The following is a 19,879-nucleotide window of genomic DNA, read 5'->3' as shown; positions in this document are numbered from 1 at the left end:
TGTTGGTCCACTGAGATAATGTGATCCGTGAAATGTGGAACGTCCTGAGACTTGATTTTCACCCAGGTGTCATCCACATATCTGAACCAATGGCTTGGTGGTGTTCCAGGGTAGGATAGCAAAGCCCTCTTTTCTACTTCTTCCATGTACAAATTGGCCACGATGGGTGAAACTGGGGAGCCCATGGCACACCCATGTTTCTGCCTGTAGAACTGACCCTTGTATGTGAAGTAGGTGGAATGAAGACAATGTTATAGGTGACAGAGTTGATCGACTCTGTCACCTATAACATCTCCAAGTTTCTGGCTTCAATCCTCAACCCGCTGGTGGGCAGCTCTGAAAACCACATCCAGAACACCCTGGATTTTGTTGAGAAGGTGAGAGACGTCATTATGAAGGCAGATGTAACCATGGTCTCGTACGACGTTACATCTCTCTTCACTTGCATCCCAGTCACGGAAGCGTTGGAGGTAGTCCGTAAGAGATTACAGGATGACACCAACCTCAGCAACAGGACCACTCTCAGCATCGACCAAGTGTGTTTGCTTTTGGAACTGTGTCTTCATTCCACCTACTTCACATAGGGAGTGTTCGCCCAGGGCGGCAAACAGGCTAGGACCGCCACTGCTCCCAGCCCATTGTTCCTTCAGTGGGCTGGTTTCAGTCATTATGCAAATGTACTGTTTATAAGATTGGGGAATCCTGCAGTCAGCTGAGACTGAAGAAGTCACTTGGATGAGTGACGAAACGTTTCTCCCACAAAACGCTACGTCCAGATGAACAGAATCAACTTTTGGAGATTTACTTTCCTGGATGATTGAGAATGCATCAAGAAGTGTCTAAAATATTCATTCTTCTGATGACCAGCAGAGGTCGCCAATTCTTATATTAAAAAAAAAGAAGCAACGCTGTACAAAAGCATGAACTGTATCTAAAAGATGGAGATCAGTCATTGGCTTTTTCAGTCTGCATTTTTGAAGCATCAGTCTTATCATTCTGGCTGGGGGCATGTTTATTTCTGGGACCCAGAAATGACCATATTTGGACAAAGGGTGGCCGAGATAAGTTATCACCTAGGGCTAGTGAGCTTTCCTAAAAAACAAAATATTTATAAAAAATATGCAATAATTTGACTGACTGAAACCCAGACTTCCTGGGCGGGCTATACCACCTATACCACAAAGCTAGCCATGTAATTTGTCAGATAATTTCGTTTAAAATGCCCCATGGCAGAGAGATCCAAGTGAGTGACTGAAATAAAACAAATAAATAAAATTTCATATTTAATCCATGTAACTTTATGGCTCATCAGTAGCCAAGCCTTTATACCAGGCAGTAAACACAAGCTTTCAAGCTTTATTTGGTCATTTTTAACACAGGCTGTCTCCCTTTTGGAGTGAGACTCAAGTGGTCATTAGAAGAACTGCAGTTTTGCCACAACCTTGTTGGCTTCATTGTTCAGCATTGGAGGCTGATGCTTGTACAGAGGCCAAGTGGAAAATTTCCCTATTGTTTGCATGATTTATTGCATGTATACACACTTTGCTCAAGACTTTGTCAAATCTTTGTTTCAAGTCCTGCTTCACACAAGTGTTTATTTTTACTGGCCCACTGGGAGTACATTTGATAGGGATTATGCTTGAGAAAATGCAGGAGGCTATATATACAATGGATGAGTAGTATTCTTTTAATATTTAAAATTAAAGCCGGATAGTCAGCCTGAAAGAGTCTGCAGTCATTTGGAGGGCACAAGAAATCTCCACAGAGAGCCCTGTGTTCACTGTGAGGAGAAAATGTCTGCCTCATGGACCCAAGTGGATCCTCACATATATTATGTGAAAAGAAACAATGTTTCACAGGACTTTATGCAATCTGCTGAAAAACTAAGTCCGTCCTTACTAGCCAGGTGCTGCTAATCAAATTTACTTGACTAACAGATCCTTGGCAAGTGTGAGCATAATCATAAAAGAGGTTTTAGCAGTTTGCATGTCTGGAGCATTCAGGTGTGTTAACACAATGTCACAGTCTTCCCACGAGTGGATGTCCCAGCAAATTCACCCCAAGATCACACAGTGCAATGCTCAGAGTCTGCAGGCTTCAGTTAGCATGTTAAATGTTAAAGTCGATGACAATAAAATTAGAAAAAGACTGAAAATCATGGCTTGTTTGGCTGTGCATAGACAACTTATTTTAAAAACTTTACTTCAGAAACTACATTCAACCACACTTGCTGAATCAGGTTTATAGTAACTGCCATTAGGCAATAAAGACAATATCTATTAGACCTCATTAACCAACGGGTGACATCACCATGGCTATTATATATAGAACCTGTGCTTTAAACCTCTGATACACTGATGGCAAAAGAGAAAACATTTACAACATTCGAGAAACAGACATGAGACTCCATTCACATCATTTTATTTTAATAGATCTCTATCATATACATACAGTACAATATGCTCAAGACAGATCTTATGGCACATATATTATTGTTGTACATTTTGCAGTCGCTGGTATTGCTGTGAGGTTACAGTAAAGTGACCATTTGAATCTGTTACTTAGGTAGATACAATAGGTGGCTTGACCTCAGTGGGTTAAGAGTAAGGTTGCTACAGCAAAAACACATGCACTGTCAAGTTATATATTCCGCTAGGGGTGGGTCACACATCCAGTTACACAGGCTGACACTTTAAGGGGCGGTGTTGTTGTTTTCCATTTAAACCCCTCGATTGTTGTTGTTGTTGTCTTGGAATACGCTACAACAGTGGCTACTGTGATCCTGGACAGCTACGGGATGAACATGGTTTGGGTTTGCCCCAGTTTTAAATTTTTCTTCCTTCCACCGGACATAGAAACAGGGCCACTTCACTTTAAAAAGCTGCCATTGCACATTTAATAATTTGATTATGTGGCGGTGGAGATTTCTGATCTCTTTAAACAGCTTTAGAGCTCTGGGTTCAACCGAAACCTTGGATATCCAGTAGGAATGACGAATAATGGTGCGTTAGGATCTAGTATTCAGGTTTCTACCGCAATACAACATTACCGTTAATACTACAGGTACAGAGTACTGCTAGGTATATTCACATATGTACAAACTCTGCCGTTCACCTGCAGAGACTTGACGAGCGAGTGTGCATTTCCTTTTCTATAGAGCATGTTCGAGATAGAAAAATAAAACAGTGATAAGACTACAAAATATTGTGTGCCACCGTCATCATTTTCACCCTGTATTGGTCCTTGTTTCAGTGAAAACACTTAACTCTTTCAGTCAAAGCATTAAAATAAAAAAAAGATAAAATGTCCAAAATATAATTTAAAAATTATATTAAAAAACAGCATCAAAACACAACAAAAAGATGATATGTAACATGATACTTTAAAAAAAAATCCACAGCTTTCCCTTCGGCTTACCAGAGTGCTGACGGTGTGAATGTTGTGCGGATACGGTATTTCAGAGTGTGAAAGTGTGAGCACCTTCGGTATCATCATTTAAACACACCTGCCGGTTAGGACCTCCCCCCCTTCTGTGTTTTGTTGAATCTGCTGAAAGTGCTTCACATACTTGGCATTGCACCCAGTGTCCTCCGTGGAGACTTATTGTCGCTAAATGTGCAATTTTTTGGCATATGGACCTCCCAGTTATTCACTAATGCGTGTCAAAACAAAAGGGAAGAAATAGAAATGCAAAAACAATGCGCATTCATGTGGTGACATCACTGAAATGAAAGCAGAATAATAATGGTCGCAGGAATATGAGCGGAGGAGCGTGGAGGTGTGCTCTAGATGACCTGGCAGCAGCTGTGTGGGGTTGGCGTGCAGAGCAGACCCTCCTTGGGGCTCCGGTGAATGTTGACGGACAGAGTCTTGTCGCTCAGAGGCATCTGCAGCACACGGTTCTTCATGTTCCTGTGGTTTTCCCGGGCCAGGTCCAGCTCTCCCAGCCTCAATCGGCCCGAGCAGGGTCCCTCCAGCAGCGGATCTGCCAGTGCGTCTCCCAGCGGGGGCTGGTGGTACAGGTTGCCCCTGGGCGAGGGGCCACCCAGGAGCGAGACCTTATCTAAACTACCAGTGGATCCGCCCATGCACATTCTCCACATGGGACGGTCCTGGGCATCTCCACCAGCACTGCCGGCACTGCCAGCAGCAACACCTCCACCACCTCCCCCTCCTCCCCCCGTTAAGTTGTGGAACTGAGAGCTTAGGCACAGGCTCATGAGCTTTAGGCTTTCCACCAGACCGCTGGCAGCCTTGGCTGTGCCTTTACCTTGGCCTGACCCTGATCCAGGACTGGCACAGTTGGAAGGACTGTCCTGTCCTGCCCCCGTTTTCTCTCCATCCTCTTTCCTCCCTCCTCTCTCAACCCCATGTTCATCTAGACTTGCTGTGTCAGGTTTATAGTGACTTTCTGTATCATCATCGCTAGTCTCTGAGCTAGGAGTGAACGTGGCAACTGGTGCCAGTGCACCAACAGTTTTAGGTGAGGACATGAGTGTTGAAGGTGAAGGTATCCTAGAGTTCAGATTGAGGCTGAGGCTGGGTTTGGGCGGGCCAAGTCCCTGCAACTCCCTGCTCTCTTCCTCTTCCTCCTCGTCCTCCTTATCCTCCTCGTGGATCTGGTTGAGAATTGGAGCACTCATACGAGATGTCAGCCGATTACCGGACAAAGACGACGATGAGGAGGAAGCTTTGCAACGAAGCACCACTTGAGAAGGCAGTGTACAGGGGGGCAAACATTTGTCTTCTGCCCCATCTTCTTCCTCATCCTCTTCCACGCTGAAAAGGCTGGGACTCCGAGGTTTTCCAGGACCCACTGAAGAAAGAGAGCCCAACCTAAGGGGGTTGGAGTGGGGCTTTGCCAGAGGTCTGAGCCCTCTCTCCTGGTTTTGTTGTGGCGCCTGCTGCTGCTGGCTGGATGCTAGAGTGTGATTTTCCTGCCGCTGGCTGACATCTAGAAGAGCTGTTTTAGGCCTGGGGCCTTTGTGGAGGCTCTCAGCACTACGGGCAGGGGACTGCGGCCCTCCAGGGTGGGAGATAGCTGGACCCCCTAAACCATCGCTGACATCCTGGTGAACATCCACTCTGGTGGGCCAAGACTGCCTGCAAAGGGCCAAATACAATGTTGAGAATTAATAAATTACATACGATTCTTAAGTTATTTCAATGGTGGCAAAAAAATGACATTTACTTTTTTTTTTCAAGAGACAAAAAAACTGATAAATAAATAGAGTAAATACCTAGCTGTAATCAGCTAGAAAGGTTAGCATAAAAACTTATAGCAGCTAGCCTGGTTCTGTATAACATAACTAAAAATATAAAGCTAAATAAAACACTGAAGATTCCTAATGAACCCCCTTATAGCATATATAAGATATATGAAGTACACAAATATACCGTAAGCTACCAATTTATCAAAAGTTAGCAATTTTCTATATTTATAATCTCAAACCAAAGCTATCTGCTAACTGGCTCCAGGCTCTGTGCATTAATTAAAACCTGTGCATGCATTAAAACCATGTAAATGTAAAAAAGTGATACCATGTATAAAATGTTGATCTTCAGGTGTTTGTTAATGACTCTCTTCCACCTCGTGTTACTCACTATTTTACGTATTTTAACAGTTTACACCAAGCTAAGCTAACGAGCCGCTAGCTATGCTTCACTGATTTGTTCTGAGACTCAAAGAAAATTTCTCAAAATGCTGAATTATTTACTTCTCTAATGGTAACAGCCACATTATTTTCTCCATTTATCCTACATTAGAATAAGAGTGGTAAATGGCCATGCTGTTAATATTTAATTCTGTTGGAGTGGTTGAATTTAAGTTCAGTGCTATATTGCTAGGAATTTATGAGAGATGGTTGAAGGCACTTTGGGAAATATGATGCTCCTCTCCAACTCTGACTGGCCTTAAAATTGTGATGCAAGACAATAGAGCTAAATATGTCGAATCCACAAAACAAGCAGTGAGATTATTCTTTAATCTATATTACTTTTTTCTTCTAATCTCATTTACTTAATATTTTCATAGAATTATATAAAATTCTCTTTATTTTAGAGGTTTAGTGTAACTTCATAGTTAAATCTTCAATGTTAGATTCAGTCTCTCAGAAGAGAAAATAAAAAGACGCTGCTTCTGTTCTGTTGCAGGATATTTCTGGTAGCACATCCCTCACAGTGTTGCTGATCTGCAGCCTCTCTTCTATTCTCAGTGTGTCCTTCAATCCCTGCTGAAAAAAAAAGGGCTCCGTCTGTCCATCCTCTGTCAGACTTGTTTTGCGTAAACTGACAGTACGCAGCACTGCAGAGGCAGCATTCTGTCTGTCTCAGGAAATGTTTGTGTATGTGCGCTGGGGTGTGTGTGTACCTGAATTGGGCCTTGCTGGGGCTGGGTGATCGTGTCTGGCTGTGTTGCTCCTTCTCTTGTCTCTCCCTCAGCATCCTCTCGGCCAGCAGGAAGTAGGTAGCTGTGATGTGATTGTACTGGTTAGACTCCAGAGCCCTGTGACGGAGGAGACAGAAATCAAATTGAGGTCCATAATGCATAAAAGTATGCACGCGCACACACATATATGGAACACAGATCAACGCCTCACCCCACCCGTGAGTGGAAAAGGGAAGTGACGGGAGTGGAGATTTAATTTGACAGCTCAGGATTGACTGCCAGCTGCTTGTTAATGCCAATTAAACTGCTGAAGACACTCAATTACACTTCAGTGGGACGAGTGAACCATGACGAATTTTCGGAGATTACACAAGATAGAACAGCTTTGCATTGATTTTTACTTATGTGTGATTGTACGAGAGAGGGACACATACTCAGTTATGGCGTCTCTGTCTGCGATGCCCCCGAGCACCATGCGTTGGATGATGGAGCCATGCTCCTCCTCCGACAAGCTGCGATGGGACACCAGAGGAGTAGACAGCTTTGTGGCTGGGGAGGGGTCGACACCTTGAAGCCACTGATGGCTCTCAATCTGCTCTAGGGTCGCTCTCTTCTTGGGGTCTCTCTGCAGCATGTGGCCTATAAGACTGGAGGGAATCACAGTGGAGGTAAGTACTCCTGACGCACCAGAGAAACAGCTGGTCGTTGATGTAGGAATGTTTAAAAGGCAGAAACTGGTGTTACGAATGAAATAAGAATGGATGGTAATAGAAAATTTTAATTTATTACAGTTGCAGGGTTTTGTCCAAACCTGGCCATGTTACCGAACAGACTTACAGATGGGACAGAACTAAGGTATCTCATTTGTCTGGTTCTTTATTCTTTTTCTAAGTACTTATTGTTTTTATATGTGTAAAATAGCTCATAGCAACAGTAGGCTATTAATCTTTATCAGCTAACCTAACAGCTAACCTCCTGGCACGAGTTCAAGCCTCCAGGCCTGTAATACAAGTAGGTGTACAGCATGCAGAGCTTCCAACAAACTGTGCATGCTGTACACCTACACACGAGTGGAACAGGGTGTTGCCTATTCAGCTGCTAGCCGCACAGCTAACAAACGAGCCAGGATTATGAAGCGATGCGTTTTCTCTTGCAAATTATCAATGCACCTAATCTAGACTGATTAGAAGTTAGCGCTAATATCTGACTGCACGTGTTTCTCCTCCAAACAATAGCAGTACTGAAAGAACCCTGTTTGGGTCTGCATACAAGCTATTTATTTTTTGCACTCTGGCTTAGCAAGATATACTAAATCCACTGGCTAAATCCCCCAAACAAATAGGTAGAAGTGCTGTTTTATCAGGCCCACGTTGGCAATAGATTTGGATGAGGGTTCAAATAAACATCACAAAAACTGGGCTACGTGCCAATACTTGGGGTGCTTTGTGAAAGTCAACCTGACCCAATGAAGCCATGTTCACTAACAGTATGTGTCTGCAAAGCTTCAGCCGTTCAAAATGTATTCTGCAACTATTTCGCCCAGCTCTGCTTTGACTCATCGTTAAACCCTCACAATGTTAAAAATAGAAGTCCAATTTTAAAGGGTGCATTAGATACACTTAACGCAGCACTGCATCTCTGGTGGAGCAGCTGACTGCAGCACTGAGTGAAAGCAGGACAACGAAGGGAGACCGCACCTCTCTCTTTGCTCTCTTTTCTTCACACATCTACAAACATGAAATATGCAGCACCTGCAGAGTACTCTGTCCATCTTTGCGGCTATGTGGGTGCGCTTGTTACTTACTCTCTGCATGCATGGGAGATGTGCGACGGCACCGTGTATTTGCAGTCCATGATCATAGTGAGCGTTTCGCTGTCATTAGCCTCCTGAAAGGGGGGCTGACCACAGACCAGCATGAAGAGGATCACGCCCAGACTCCAGATATCTGCAGAGACACAGAGAGAGAATGTGGTCTGTTTATAATGAACAAGTCATTACGGTCAGAAAAAAGCTGTTGTTTTTGTAAGAAGGCCAGAAAATAAAGATGACTGATCAACTAAGTGAAGCCCGCATGTTCTGTCTGCTTAGCGACCTAGATAAAGAAGAACCCCCCCCCAAAAAAAAAAACAAAAAACAAGAGCTGTCTCTTCCCCAAGTTCAAATGAAGCATGAATCATATTCGATCAGAGCCATTTCCATGAATGTGTGCCAGCTTAGGACACATCTGTCTAACCGAGGATGAAGCTCAGTGCTGCTGCCTGCCGCCAGCGTCATGCTCACACTTACACTGGTGCACGCGCTTCCACACAAACGCGCCGTCCAGGGAAAGTGGGTTAACGTGTTCATCCCTCAAAGCTTCATACAAATGCTAATTTTATGGAACGCTTTCCTTGGTCTGATTCAAAAGAGCAACTTTATTGCTCAGGGCTACCACTGCTGCTCGGGTCAGCAGGATGGTCCACTGACACACATTCTGCTGTCATATACAGACTGCGAGCAGAGGCTGTGACATAAAAGCAAGCAGACTCGGTCTTAGTCACGGTTTTGACCCATTTTCAGCAAATTTCATAGTAAGCTTTGTCTGCTCTTAAGATTGACTTAAGTAAAAAACACAAAATCCATGTTTAATTTAGCACCTGTATCATTTCTTAACCATAAAATGATTTAATCACACATCTATAAAATGCATTTGACCATTAAACTAGTGGAGTGCGATACTTCAAATTTTGACATTAATCCGATACCCACAAAATACAGGGCCAGTATTGCCAACACCAAAACTGATACTGATATTTTTAACTTATAAAGTCAGCTTATGTAGGTGAGACCATTGTGTCATGATTAGATGAATCATCATCAATTTGCAATTTTACTGAGGTTTTTACTTTTTACAATAATTAGTTTAAACAACAAAATACACATTTCTGCTTTTCATGCATTTTGAAACTGTGTTTTTTTGGACCTGAAATGTAAATGTGCTGTCTTTAAAGCACTTCGGGTCGACATGTGTTGTTTAAATGTGCAATCAATAGGTTGTAAGTAAAATAGATGTGACAGTCAACACAAAATGGCATCTTCTCATTTCCAGAAAAAACAAATTTATTAGGTAAACCAAATACTGAACTTGGAGGATAGGATATCAATATGATATCAGTACAATATCGACAGTATTGATACTGTGGATATTTGGATCGATCTGCCCACATCTACATTAAACCCCACAAACATGTTCCATTTTACTTTGAAATAAGTCACATTATGAAAGCTAAAGAGATGCTAGTTAGCATCTGGTTTTCAAACTGAAATAAATTATTTTATGTCACTAGCAACTGTGGAACAAGCTGCAAGCTGTTCGCTCCTTTTAGATTACTTTTTAGACTTTCCTGAGATAAATTTGGGCCCTTGTCAGCTATGAGATACTCTTTGTTCATTAGCTAGTTCATTGTGTTTGTTAGCTAGCTAGGTGCTAATTTTCACTATTAGTGTTTAGGCATTACATCAGTGTTTAGAAGAGTGGTGACCTAAGGAACTTGGAAAGAAAGCAGCTAGGCTTCTTTAAGTTTTGAAGACATTTCACTGCTCAGCCAAGAGACCTCTTCGGTTCTAAAACCAAAAGGTGGAGAGTCTCAGGTATTTAAATCCTAGCAGAGGTCGAAGATGCTATGCAATGTTTCCATTTTTGACCGAGAAGACAAATGGTTTGAAAGAGGAGTAAAGGAGGCTATTTATGACTGTGAACAACCATCATTTATCAGTGGGCATGGCTTACAACACCAACTGTCTCCCACCTTCAATGGAGTCTTAAAATTCCTTCTCAGGTGCCTCAACCCCCACTCACATCTTGCATTAGCTGATCTAGCTGATCTGTGGCAAAGACCCACAGCTTTTTTCACACCTTGGTTAATGTGATGGCACACATGACTAATAGCGGGACAACCACCACCTAAGGGACAGCCCCCACTAGGGTTTTAATACCTGGGACTCTCCACCATTTGGTTTTAGAACTGAAGAAGCTTCTTGGACAAAACTTAAAGAAGTCCAGTCGTTTTCTTCCCAAGTTCCTTAGACTATCATGACCTGCATGACTGAGAACTTAGACAAGAGTGGTGATGATAAATGTAATAAAACCAGCTTTTGCAGTGCACAGTCATTTTGTGAGTTCCTGTGTGACTAGATAGCAGGTAGCTAGGTCCAAAACAAGCTTGCTAGCACTCAATCCTCGCGCCCAAATATGCCAATTTCTAGCTAAAAAAAAAAAGACAAAAAAGCAAACCGTAAAAAGATAGTAATGAAAAAAATTTAAATGGGAGTGCAAAAGCAATGGGTGATGTCGCTGTAGCTATGTCCACCTTTTATATACAATCCATTGTTTTCTCAAAGGAACAGCACATGGTACAGCATGCTACAATTACTATCTGAACAAAACCTGTGCTCTTCTAACTCGGAAGTTTGAGAAGACCCAAAAAAAGGAGGTAAACAGATTGGAAGTGGGTTTACAGTGCTCGGGACCCCTGGTGATACGTCTTCATATCACTCCAGTTTGCCAGGATACGCAGGAGAGTTCAATCTGGTGGAGTAAATGTGGCAGTTTACTGTGGGTGGTGAGGATTTATTGCTTTGAGGCAGTGAAAGAGTGCTTCATACTGCTGATGGAGGGAGCAAATGCTGCTGCAGTCCCCACTGCCACCTTACCCCCAACCAACGTATCCTAGCAACCGCGACCCTGCTCCCTCATTACTTGCGTCAGCGGTCGGCCAAACTTCCTTCCTCGATAACTTTATTTATAAACCAGATGGCTCACACATCTCTGGATAACACTGTTCGCGTCAGCGCACATCAGCATCTCTCTCGCTAACAACGCCGACTCTTTATTGGTGACAGCTGGCAGTGTAAACATCCTTTCTGCTGCCCTGAACACCGTTTTAACAATGATAACCAACAGGATAACCAGTCCCTGTCCCAGGGTTAACCCTGGACACTGAGTGGGCCAACTCAAGCATCCTGTCCTACTCATCTTTATACAACATCTTCTTCTAAATCAATCAATCAATCAATAAACATTTCCATTTATGTATGGTCATTATGCATAGATATGCTTTGAAGTATGCATGTACCCAGAATAATCACTATTAGGTAAGTTATTTCTTTTTTAGGTGCAGGTTGTGCTTCATGAAGAGGAAGAGGAAATCTATATTTAACTTTCCATTTACTGAAGACAAAAAGGAGGGAGCCCACACACCGAAGAATATTTACAGAGAGGACTCATTTGTCCAACAAAATCATTTAATTTTAAGTTTTTCATAGAAGAATACAGTTTCGCGCACATATCTGGGTCTCAATTTTCCTTTTAATTTCACTTCTAGTCTGCCATGACCCATTCATTTTTCAACTTAAGGCTGAAATCGCTACACTGAGTGACAAAAACAAGTATTTTAAATACAGAGTGATTGTTAGTTACATTTATACAGCAGTAAGGTTTGATGGGCATTTTCACTATGTTCTGATATTTCATTAAGTGACAAGCAACAATAAACAGCATACTAACCTCTAATGAAAAACTGTGAGAGCTAAGAGATGAAAAAGTTAAATTTGAAGCAATGTGACACCATTTATAAATAATTATAGTTTTTGTGTGGTTTGCTTGAAGCTTGGAGTGTTTGCCTCCTGCAAATTGGCTCCTTCTGCACAATCTGCAGGACTGACTCATGTTTAATCTCAAAATATTTTCAGCACTTCCTGAAAAAAAACAAAAACCAATGCCAAGCAGGCCCGAAGTGAGAAAGCCAGGCGAGGACAGCTTCTTATCTCTGCAACAAACTGGGGCGACCGCCACATGGCAAGTCACCGGAAAAGCTCAGTTGCCCTACAGACTGTCAGCAGGTAGCCTGGCAGCAGTGTAATCCCAGCCCAGGTTTCCTCAAAGACCTGAACGTCAGGACTGCTGGCCTCCATTTAGCCTGTTCGCCCATCAGACAGCACTGCTGATACAATCACACAATATTACATCCCGGCTGGGTGGATAATCCCTGCAATCAAAACATCATCATCTCAGCTGAATGAGCAATAGTGCACAGGCAGTATGCACGGTCCAGAGAACAAACGCACACACGCCGCAAAATCTCCACTAACAAGTGCTCAGACAGGCCCCACACATTCAGCAACTCACACATCATCCATACGAAAACACACACGCGCAGTCAAATAAGACTATTATTGCTTTCAAAATATGGACGCCGCTTGGCACAAAAGAGAGTGAGAGGCAGTGAAGGCAGAGAGAAGAAAATAGCCACTGCAAATCCACTCAGTCAGAAAAACAGAAAATGCTTTTCTCCTGCTCCTGACAGAGAGGCCTCTGGGTAGACAGAGGGACTCCTGATGCCTTTTTCTCGCTCTGTCAGTTTCCCTCTTACTTCCCTTTCTTTCTCTTGCCCTCTTTTCCCTCACTCTGCACAATTATGTTTGATTTGTTTTCCGTTACAATATAATTCAATATCTTAACTGCACCTCAGCAGCAAGAACTGGAAGCACCATTGATGGAAGAGACGATGTTGGGGTGGGGTGTTGGGGGGTGGTGGTGGTGACACTGATGGTGAGGTGAGTGCGCGCTCCAATTACAGAAGAAGAGAGTGCTGAGAAACCAATTTCAGCCCGATCTGATATCAGATTTTGTTATTCACAGAGAGGCAAATGAAAGCAAACTGCAGACAGAAATAAACTGCATGTGCAGGACTGCAGGGCTGTGGATCATCTCATTTCCAGGCTTCAAGGTATGCTATCATGCTCTGAACTTTGAACAGCTCCTCTCCTTCTATCAGCTGCCTGATAATACCGGCAGTGTGCCAAGCAGGTCTACAGGTTCCTTACAAACCATTGCAGGCCATATAGCTTGGTCAGAGCTATCACAGCTGAGACAGTGATTGAATGTGAATGTGAGCTGCTGCTTGATACAACACTGCACTAACAACTCAGACGGTGTCCTGTTTTAGTAAAGCTAAAGCTGTAGGAACTAAAATAAATCACCACAGATGTACCCCAGCAGCTACTCTCTGTCACTTCTTCAGACTTACCCACAGCAGGAGCGTCGTATTCATCCCCCAGCAGTATTTCAGGCGCTGAGTAGGCCAGTGAGCCGCAGGAGGTGTTTAGTTTTTTCCCAGGTTGAAACCGGTTGCTGAACCCGAAGTCAGTGAGCTTGACGACACCCTGCTTCTCGAAGAACACCACGTTTTCAGGCTTCAGGTCCCTGTGCACCACATGTAGCCGGTGGCAGTAGGAGATGGCATGGACAATTTGGGCAAAGTAACACTTGGCCACCTTAAAGAGGAGAGACAAATGTAAAAAAATACAATAAAAATGCTCCAAAACCCAGAAAACAAACAGCAAACTAAAAAGAAGTTAGCAAGAGTTAGCTTGAGAAAAGTTTGGAATAGATAAAGAGTCAGGATCTGCAGAATTAGAGCGGGAAAATTTGACTCAAACTTGAATATTTAACTCCAACAGAATGCTAATGTTAGTGTGGTGTTTGCAACTTGTTCCTGTTTTTCTGAAGTGGCCAGAAAGTACATGTAGCTAGCTAGCTTAGCAAGAAGACCGGAATAGCTAATCAACGATCGCAGAAACATGGCAAACACTTTGTTTTTCCACTTTTGTTTTCTGATAAAACAGACAACATAACTATTATGCAGTTAGTGAGTTTTAGAGGTGCTTGTATAAAGAATTTTTATTTCCTTTAGACACGACCCCATCTCTTCTTAAACACGTAAGAAAATATGAAGGGAACTTTGAACAACCAGTGTCAAACATACAGTGATTATTAACAACTATATGTTTTTATAAAAGATTTATTACAAATGTGATTATCATCTTTCTTTCACATGTCACATTGAACATATGTTGCCTGTATGCAATGTTGTGATAAACAAAATTTGCATCCGCAAAGGAATTTTGTTCAACTCGCCGCTAAATATGGAATAAAGACTCCTTTTGCCCTCCTTTAGTTACAGTGTTATTGCTTTCAGCATCACTGTTGCTTACTTATGTCTAGAATTTATTAACTTCCAAGTATCTGCATATATAATGCTTCTGGCTACCGTTGAACTGTTCTTCACTAGATTTCCTCACATTTTCATACTAGCTAGAAATAAACCAAACCAATGCAACCAAATTCTGTTCTTTTAAAAAATGCTTCCCTTCCCATCTCCAGATAAACTAAATTAATGTGTTAAGGTTCTTTCTTCAAGTACCCAAGATCAAGTACAGAAACAAAGAAGTAACTCAAGGTTTGGTAGACTGCATGAAGGACACCTCTGCATGTTCATTAGCCCCACTAACCTCCTCACTGAGGCCTCCTTCATGTTTCATGATGCAGTCATACATGTCTCCTCCGTCGCCCAGCTCCAAGATGAGGTAGAGCTTTGTGGCTGTATCGATGACCTCGTAGAGGCGTACCACGTTGGGGTGTTGCACCATCTTCATGCATCGCACCTCCTGAAAAAGGTGACCCCGTGCGACCGGGTCCAGCTTCGTCTTATCGATCACCTTCACTGCAACCTGAAAGACAGAAGTTAGAACTGATCAGAACAATAGCAGCGCTGGTAACGTCAGCAGCTGTTGAAGCACTTGCACAGAAACAGTGAGACTCTATTATCTTCACTTAGAGGTGCTTAGTAGAGCTAGTACAGATGTTCTGATGTCCACCAAGAACAGAATCACACTATCAGAAATATTTAGTCTCATCAGCGCTCCCAGTCACCCTTCTGTGGTATGCCTGTTTCTAAGAACAAGGGTGACGTCTTTAAAAGTATTTTTAAACTTTTTTTTCAAAGTGAAGAAATCTAGTAACTGCCAACAAATGATTGAACTTGCATATACAGACTTGGATGAGCATACCTTTTCTCCAGTGAATACATGGCGGGCCAGTTTGACCACAGCAAAGTGTCCACGACCCAACGTCTTGTCCAGGTCGTACAGCCCTGCAATCTTCCCATCATGATGGCGCTTCAGCCCCGCCATGGCGGTTGGCGGATGGGGAGGTCGGAGCTGCCTTCTGTCACCTGCCGGTCTTCGGCTGTCAGTCCTTCATCTTCTCCTGATTAGGCTGAACGTACGTGAGGTTGGTGGTGGTGGTGTTTGAGCTAATTCTGGGCTAACTGTTGATCTCCTTGTGGTAGATTTGATAGCAAGATACTCAACTGGTTGTGGCAAATATTTCGGGTTTTGAGTGCTCCACTCAGTTCAGTCCCACTTCGCTATGATCTGAGGGTGAGAACAGGGAAAACAGTTAGAGATACAAGAAACCAAAACACAGCCACTCATGATAATAGTCACTTACTCTGCTAAAGAATGGATCATGAACCTGTCTGATGAACTAATATTTGCTCACCATTACTGCTCATTACTTTGGCATTAGCTGGACCAAGGCCACAGTATCATAATAATAATAGCTCGAATTGCAGAGAGTGAGCCAAGAGTCTAAAGTCCAGTTGTTATGTAAGGTTATCTTTAACAGTGCTTGGAGAAAACTTGAAGAGTCATGGTTTGTCATGGTCAGCATCTCATTGTGCAAAAAAACTCAAAACAAAGCATAACTAAAACCAATATCATTATCTTTGTAGGTATTTGTTCATAAACTAGTGTTGGATAAATTATAACTCTGAACTAAGAGTAACATCAGGGAACAACGAGACCATGAGTGTTCAACAGCCCATCCTATCCAAAACTCTATATTCTATTATAGACTATGGGATTGCTGTCTGCCAGAGTCAGAAAAAAACTAACAGACTGACATATTTTAAGGTATAACTAAACAGCAAAATCAACTACATTTATAATATCAAATTTTTTTTAAAGTGTCTTTATTTGCTATGAAATTTAAAAAAATGAAAACAGAAAATAGCAATAAAATATGGAGAACCCAACACAGTACATTAGGAAATATAGTGACAAGTTTATATTTAGAGAGGATATTTGAAGATTGACTTTTGATCATGTTTTGACTCACATTTGTACATTACATTGACTGTAGTTTTTGTCCAACAGACAAACACTACACCTACTCTGAGTTGCATTTACTGTCTCAGTGCTGTGCAGGATAAAAGGCTAGGACATATGCACTGTTATTTTAAGGACTCAAAAAACTTGTATTATTTTTTATAATTAGGTTATTTCTTTGTTTTGTTTTTCCTTTTACATATTGTAAGAAATTGTGCCTAAAAAGCCAACAAGGAAGTGCCTTAAAGTGGCATTTAATAACCACCAGGGGGAAAACCCAGTGGTTGCAAAAAGACTTCTGGTCCTACAGCAGTCAAAGGGGGAAAACTCCCTGAGCCCTGACTTGTGGAAACACTTTTCCTGATTAGTTTAGAGTCTCATTCAAATCCAAATGATCATTAAAATGATCTCATTTTGGTTTTTATTGAGCAACTCCAATGAGAGACTGGACTACAGTAAGTTCATTTTGGAAATCATGATCACAACGGAGGATTGCACATATGCTCTCTGGCTAAGGTCTCAGCTAGTGAGGGCTGGGTTTCCCAGTCAGATCTTCCAATCCCTAAATTAAAAAACCCAACATGGTTATAGCAAAAATGCTTATTTTGAGACTTTCATTATTTTTCAAACAATATGTTAATTGAGTTTTATATTACAGAACGAGCAAAGAAGAGACTTTAAATTTTAATGGGTTACCTCACGGTAGCGGTGTCCATCTGTTATACTAATCACCAAATTATTTTTTTTACAATTTTACAAACTTCATTAAAGATTAAAGCATCTGCCACATCATTTTCCGTCACTCTAGCAAGCCACTCAATTATTTCTGCTGATTCACATTTGCTCAGAAATTATACTGTACAGGCTACATTTTGATTTTCTATCTGTCACCTTTTGCCTGCCCAAGATGACAAACTAAACTAGTTCATCTCAAATTCTGATACGCTTATGTCAGATGCCCCTGCCCCGATTGCCACAAGCTTCTCTCGTCATGCAGTGTGTTGCTTCACGGCCCTGGATTACGAAACAATGCCTGCAGGGGAGGCATGCCATTCCGCTTCCAAGAACCTGCATACCAGGAGCATGGCGACGACACAAAACACACAATTTGCAGGCCAAGAACATTCCTGTGTACTGATCCTCGCCTAGGTGTGTCCAACTCACCTGAATTTAAAAGACAACACATTTCCAAACAGGTGTTGTCAGGGGACACACCTATCAACTAAATACAGTAAGAAAAGCAAAATAAAAGCCGCTCTAACCTAGTAGCAGTCTGCGGTTGCTTAAATCAGACTATGAAAGCCTAAAACGCTCTTTGGGCTTTTTGGGAGAAATGTACCTGTGAGAAAAGAGTGAGTCATGTTTCTTATAATAGGAGGCTGACATCTTCATCTTTCTGATTTTTCTTTCACTCACACACACAGACGCAAAGTAATATCAACAGAGCTCAACTCTTTGCCTCTTTGACAACGACAACATGTAGGTGTTAATGCTTCAAGACACTGAAGAAAAGAAAGGAGACACACAGACACACACACAGTCCTCTCAAGAGCGCACACACTGATGCACTTGTCTGATGATAGGGCAAGTTAGGTGAGGTCAATGCTGTGCGCTGATAAGCAAACCTGGGCGTTGACATTAGCCCATCTAAATCTAGACCTCATGTTTATCTCAGCAGACTGAGACCAGTCTAACGCCTGGTGATGGAAACAACAACAAGGTACAAAAATGCACTTTTGGTGAAGTTTGCTCTCTTTTTTTAATTTTGTTTGTTTTTTAACAACAAAGCCAGCCATCCCTCTAGTCTCTGCGACATGTGAACATGCTGTACAACTGTATACCAGTCATGCATGCAAAGACATTGGTTGTGTAACCGGTCCAAGGTGATGGTGGAGTATTGATTTACAAGGTTTGCGTGCGCGTGTGTACTTGCGTGCACAAAAGTACACATACGCAGATTATGAGGCCAAGGACCTGTTATAATTGCTGCTCCAGACTCCCAGCCTGTGAGACTTGAGATAAACTGGAAGAGGGTGTGGGGTCATCAAATCTATGGTTAATAGTAAAATCAGTTTCCTGGTACATTTGATTAAAGTATAGACCAATAGGCTAAATATAAGCACCATTGTTCACATGCAAACTCTTTGATAGTAAACAGTTCCTGCTTCAGGGTCAAAGACACGCAATTTAGCCTCCAACGCAGCTCTGATAAATCCCTGACCCTGATGCTCTACTTTATCTGCATTAATTTCCGTTTTTATGTTCCTGCTGTGCCAGTAAATGACAGTAGTTTTATAACAAACTAATACAGAAATAACAGGAACATTAGAGTGCCAGCAATCCCTCATGCATATAAGAAGTACACTACAACACCATGAGCCTCCTTCAGCTCTGTAACCCGCACTTCCATGTCTCCTCTGTATGTTATTGAAGGTGTATAATAAAGTTCCATCCCTGTAAACTAGCTTCCCTATACCACGGGAAACACTTCATGCGCCCCTCACACTGGATTCATCAATCTCAGCGGTTTTCTGTCTTAAAGCTGTTAGATGACCACCCTGCCTTTTATCTCTCACATTTTTATTTTTTTCCTACACCCGCATAGGTGCTACTGCCCATATGGGACCAGCCAACTGTCAACATGCCTGCTGGCTGAATCCACAACAACATGACAGTGCGGAGAAGAGCAGCCTGCGCAAACGGCGCACATACGAGAGGCGAGCGGACACGGGCAGCATGCTAAAATGATACCCGAAAGATGCGCAGTGAGGGGAAAGTGCCCCCCAGCTCAAACCCAAAGGAGGCCCAGCTGACTTAACACACCTTTACTACACAAGACCCACCCCCCCTCCTCAAAACACCACCAGCATGCATGCACGCAACTACAGCAGTCCTACTCACCACAGAGGAATCTGAAGCAGCGTCCATTCTGGCACATTTACACCTGCGGGAGCGCGCGGGGCTCCGGACGGTGAGCCGCAAGGTTTTAACGAGACCGCAGTTCAGTGAAAATCCCGGTACCGAGGACAGCACACCGGCCACGGATCATTCCAGCGAGTCCCCGTGTTAATGTGTCACACTGTCAACTCAGGATCTCTCTCTCCCTCTCCCTCCCCGAGCTTTCAGCTGCGTGAAGTAAACACAGAGGGCAGGCCGACCGAGGGCGTGTGGCTTTCAAAATAAAAGCGTAAAGGAACTAGTGTGGGAAATGTGCGAAAATAGATAAACAAATAATACAGAATTTAAAAAACATATTCAAAAACTGCGGGAAAATAATAATCACTCGGGTAAATGTATTTAAAATACATTTAATAGTTTCATTAGTTCATTCTCTGACTCTCCCCAGAGATTAATGTGTTTTTTAAATCCCGTCTCATCTTCCCTGAGTCTGGTTCTGCCTGAGGTTTCTTCCTGTTAAACACTGTCCCTTCCCAAGTCCCTTCTGCAAGGGGGTCGTTTGATTTTAGGGGTTTCTCACTATTATTGTACCTTACAGTATA

At 42.5% G+C, this 19,879-nt stretch overlaps 1 protein-coding gene across 1 annotated transcript; it reads right to left on the bottom strand.

Moving 5' to 3' along the window:
- Positions 1 to 2,404: 2,404 nt before the first annotated feature.
- Positions 2,405 to 19,530, bottom strand: LOC102292219 (SNF-related serine/threonine-protein kinase). The gene is made up of 8 exons (XM_005940855.3): positions 19,281 to 19,530; positions 15,279 to 15,644; positions 14,721 to 14,939; positions 13,457 to 13,703; positions 8,193 to 8,334; positions 6,823 to 7,035; positions 6,371 to 6,505; positions 2,405 to 5,103 (listed from the first exon to the last, which is right to left on the bottom strand). Exons 2-8 carry the CDS (start codon positions 15,399 to 15,401, stop codon positions 3,786 to 3,788), a joined length of 2,397 nt encoding a protein of 798 aa, XP_005940917.1. The 5' UTR covers positions 15,402 to 15,644; positions 19,281 to 19,530; the 3' UTR covers positions 2,405 to 3,785.
- Between the last annotated feature and the right edge of the window lie 349 nt (positions 19,531 to 19,879).

Source organism: Haplochromis burtoni, unplaced genomic scaffold, assembly GCF_018398535.1.
Source record: "Haplochromis burtoni strain Fernald_Lab_line unplaced genomic scaffold, NCSU_Asbu1 Contig_297, whole genome shotgun sequence".
NCBI classification, from domain to species: Eukaryota; Metazoa; Chordata; class Actinopteri; order Cichliformes; family Cichlidae; genus Haplochromis; species Haplochromis burtoni.
Note: the sequence above shows the minus strand (reverse complement) of the source record. Positions and strands in the feature narration are given on the sequence as shown.

Coding starts and splice junctions, on each gene's coding strand:
- LOC102292219 (XM_005940855.3), bottom strand. CDS start 15,401: ATGGCGGGGCTGAAGCGCCATCATGATGGGAAGATTGCAGGGCTGTAC. Junction 13,704..14,720: donor AAGGAGGCCTCAGTGAGGAG/GTTAGTGGGGCT, acceptor CTCCTCTTTAAG/GTGGCCAAGTGTTACTTTGC. Junction 5,104..6,370: donor CCCAGCAAGGCCCAATTCAG/GTACACACACAC, acceptor GGCCCTTTGCAG/GCAGTCTTGGCCCACCAGAG.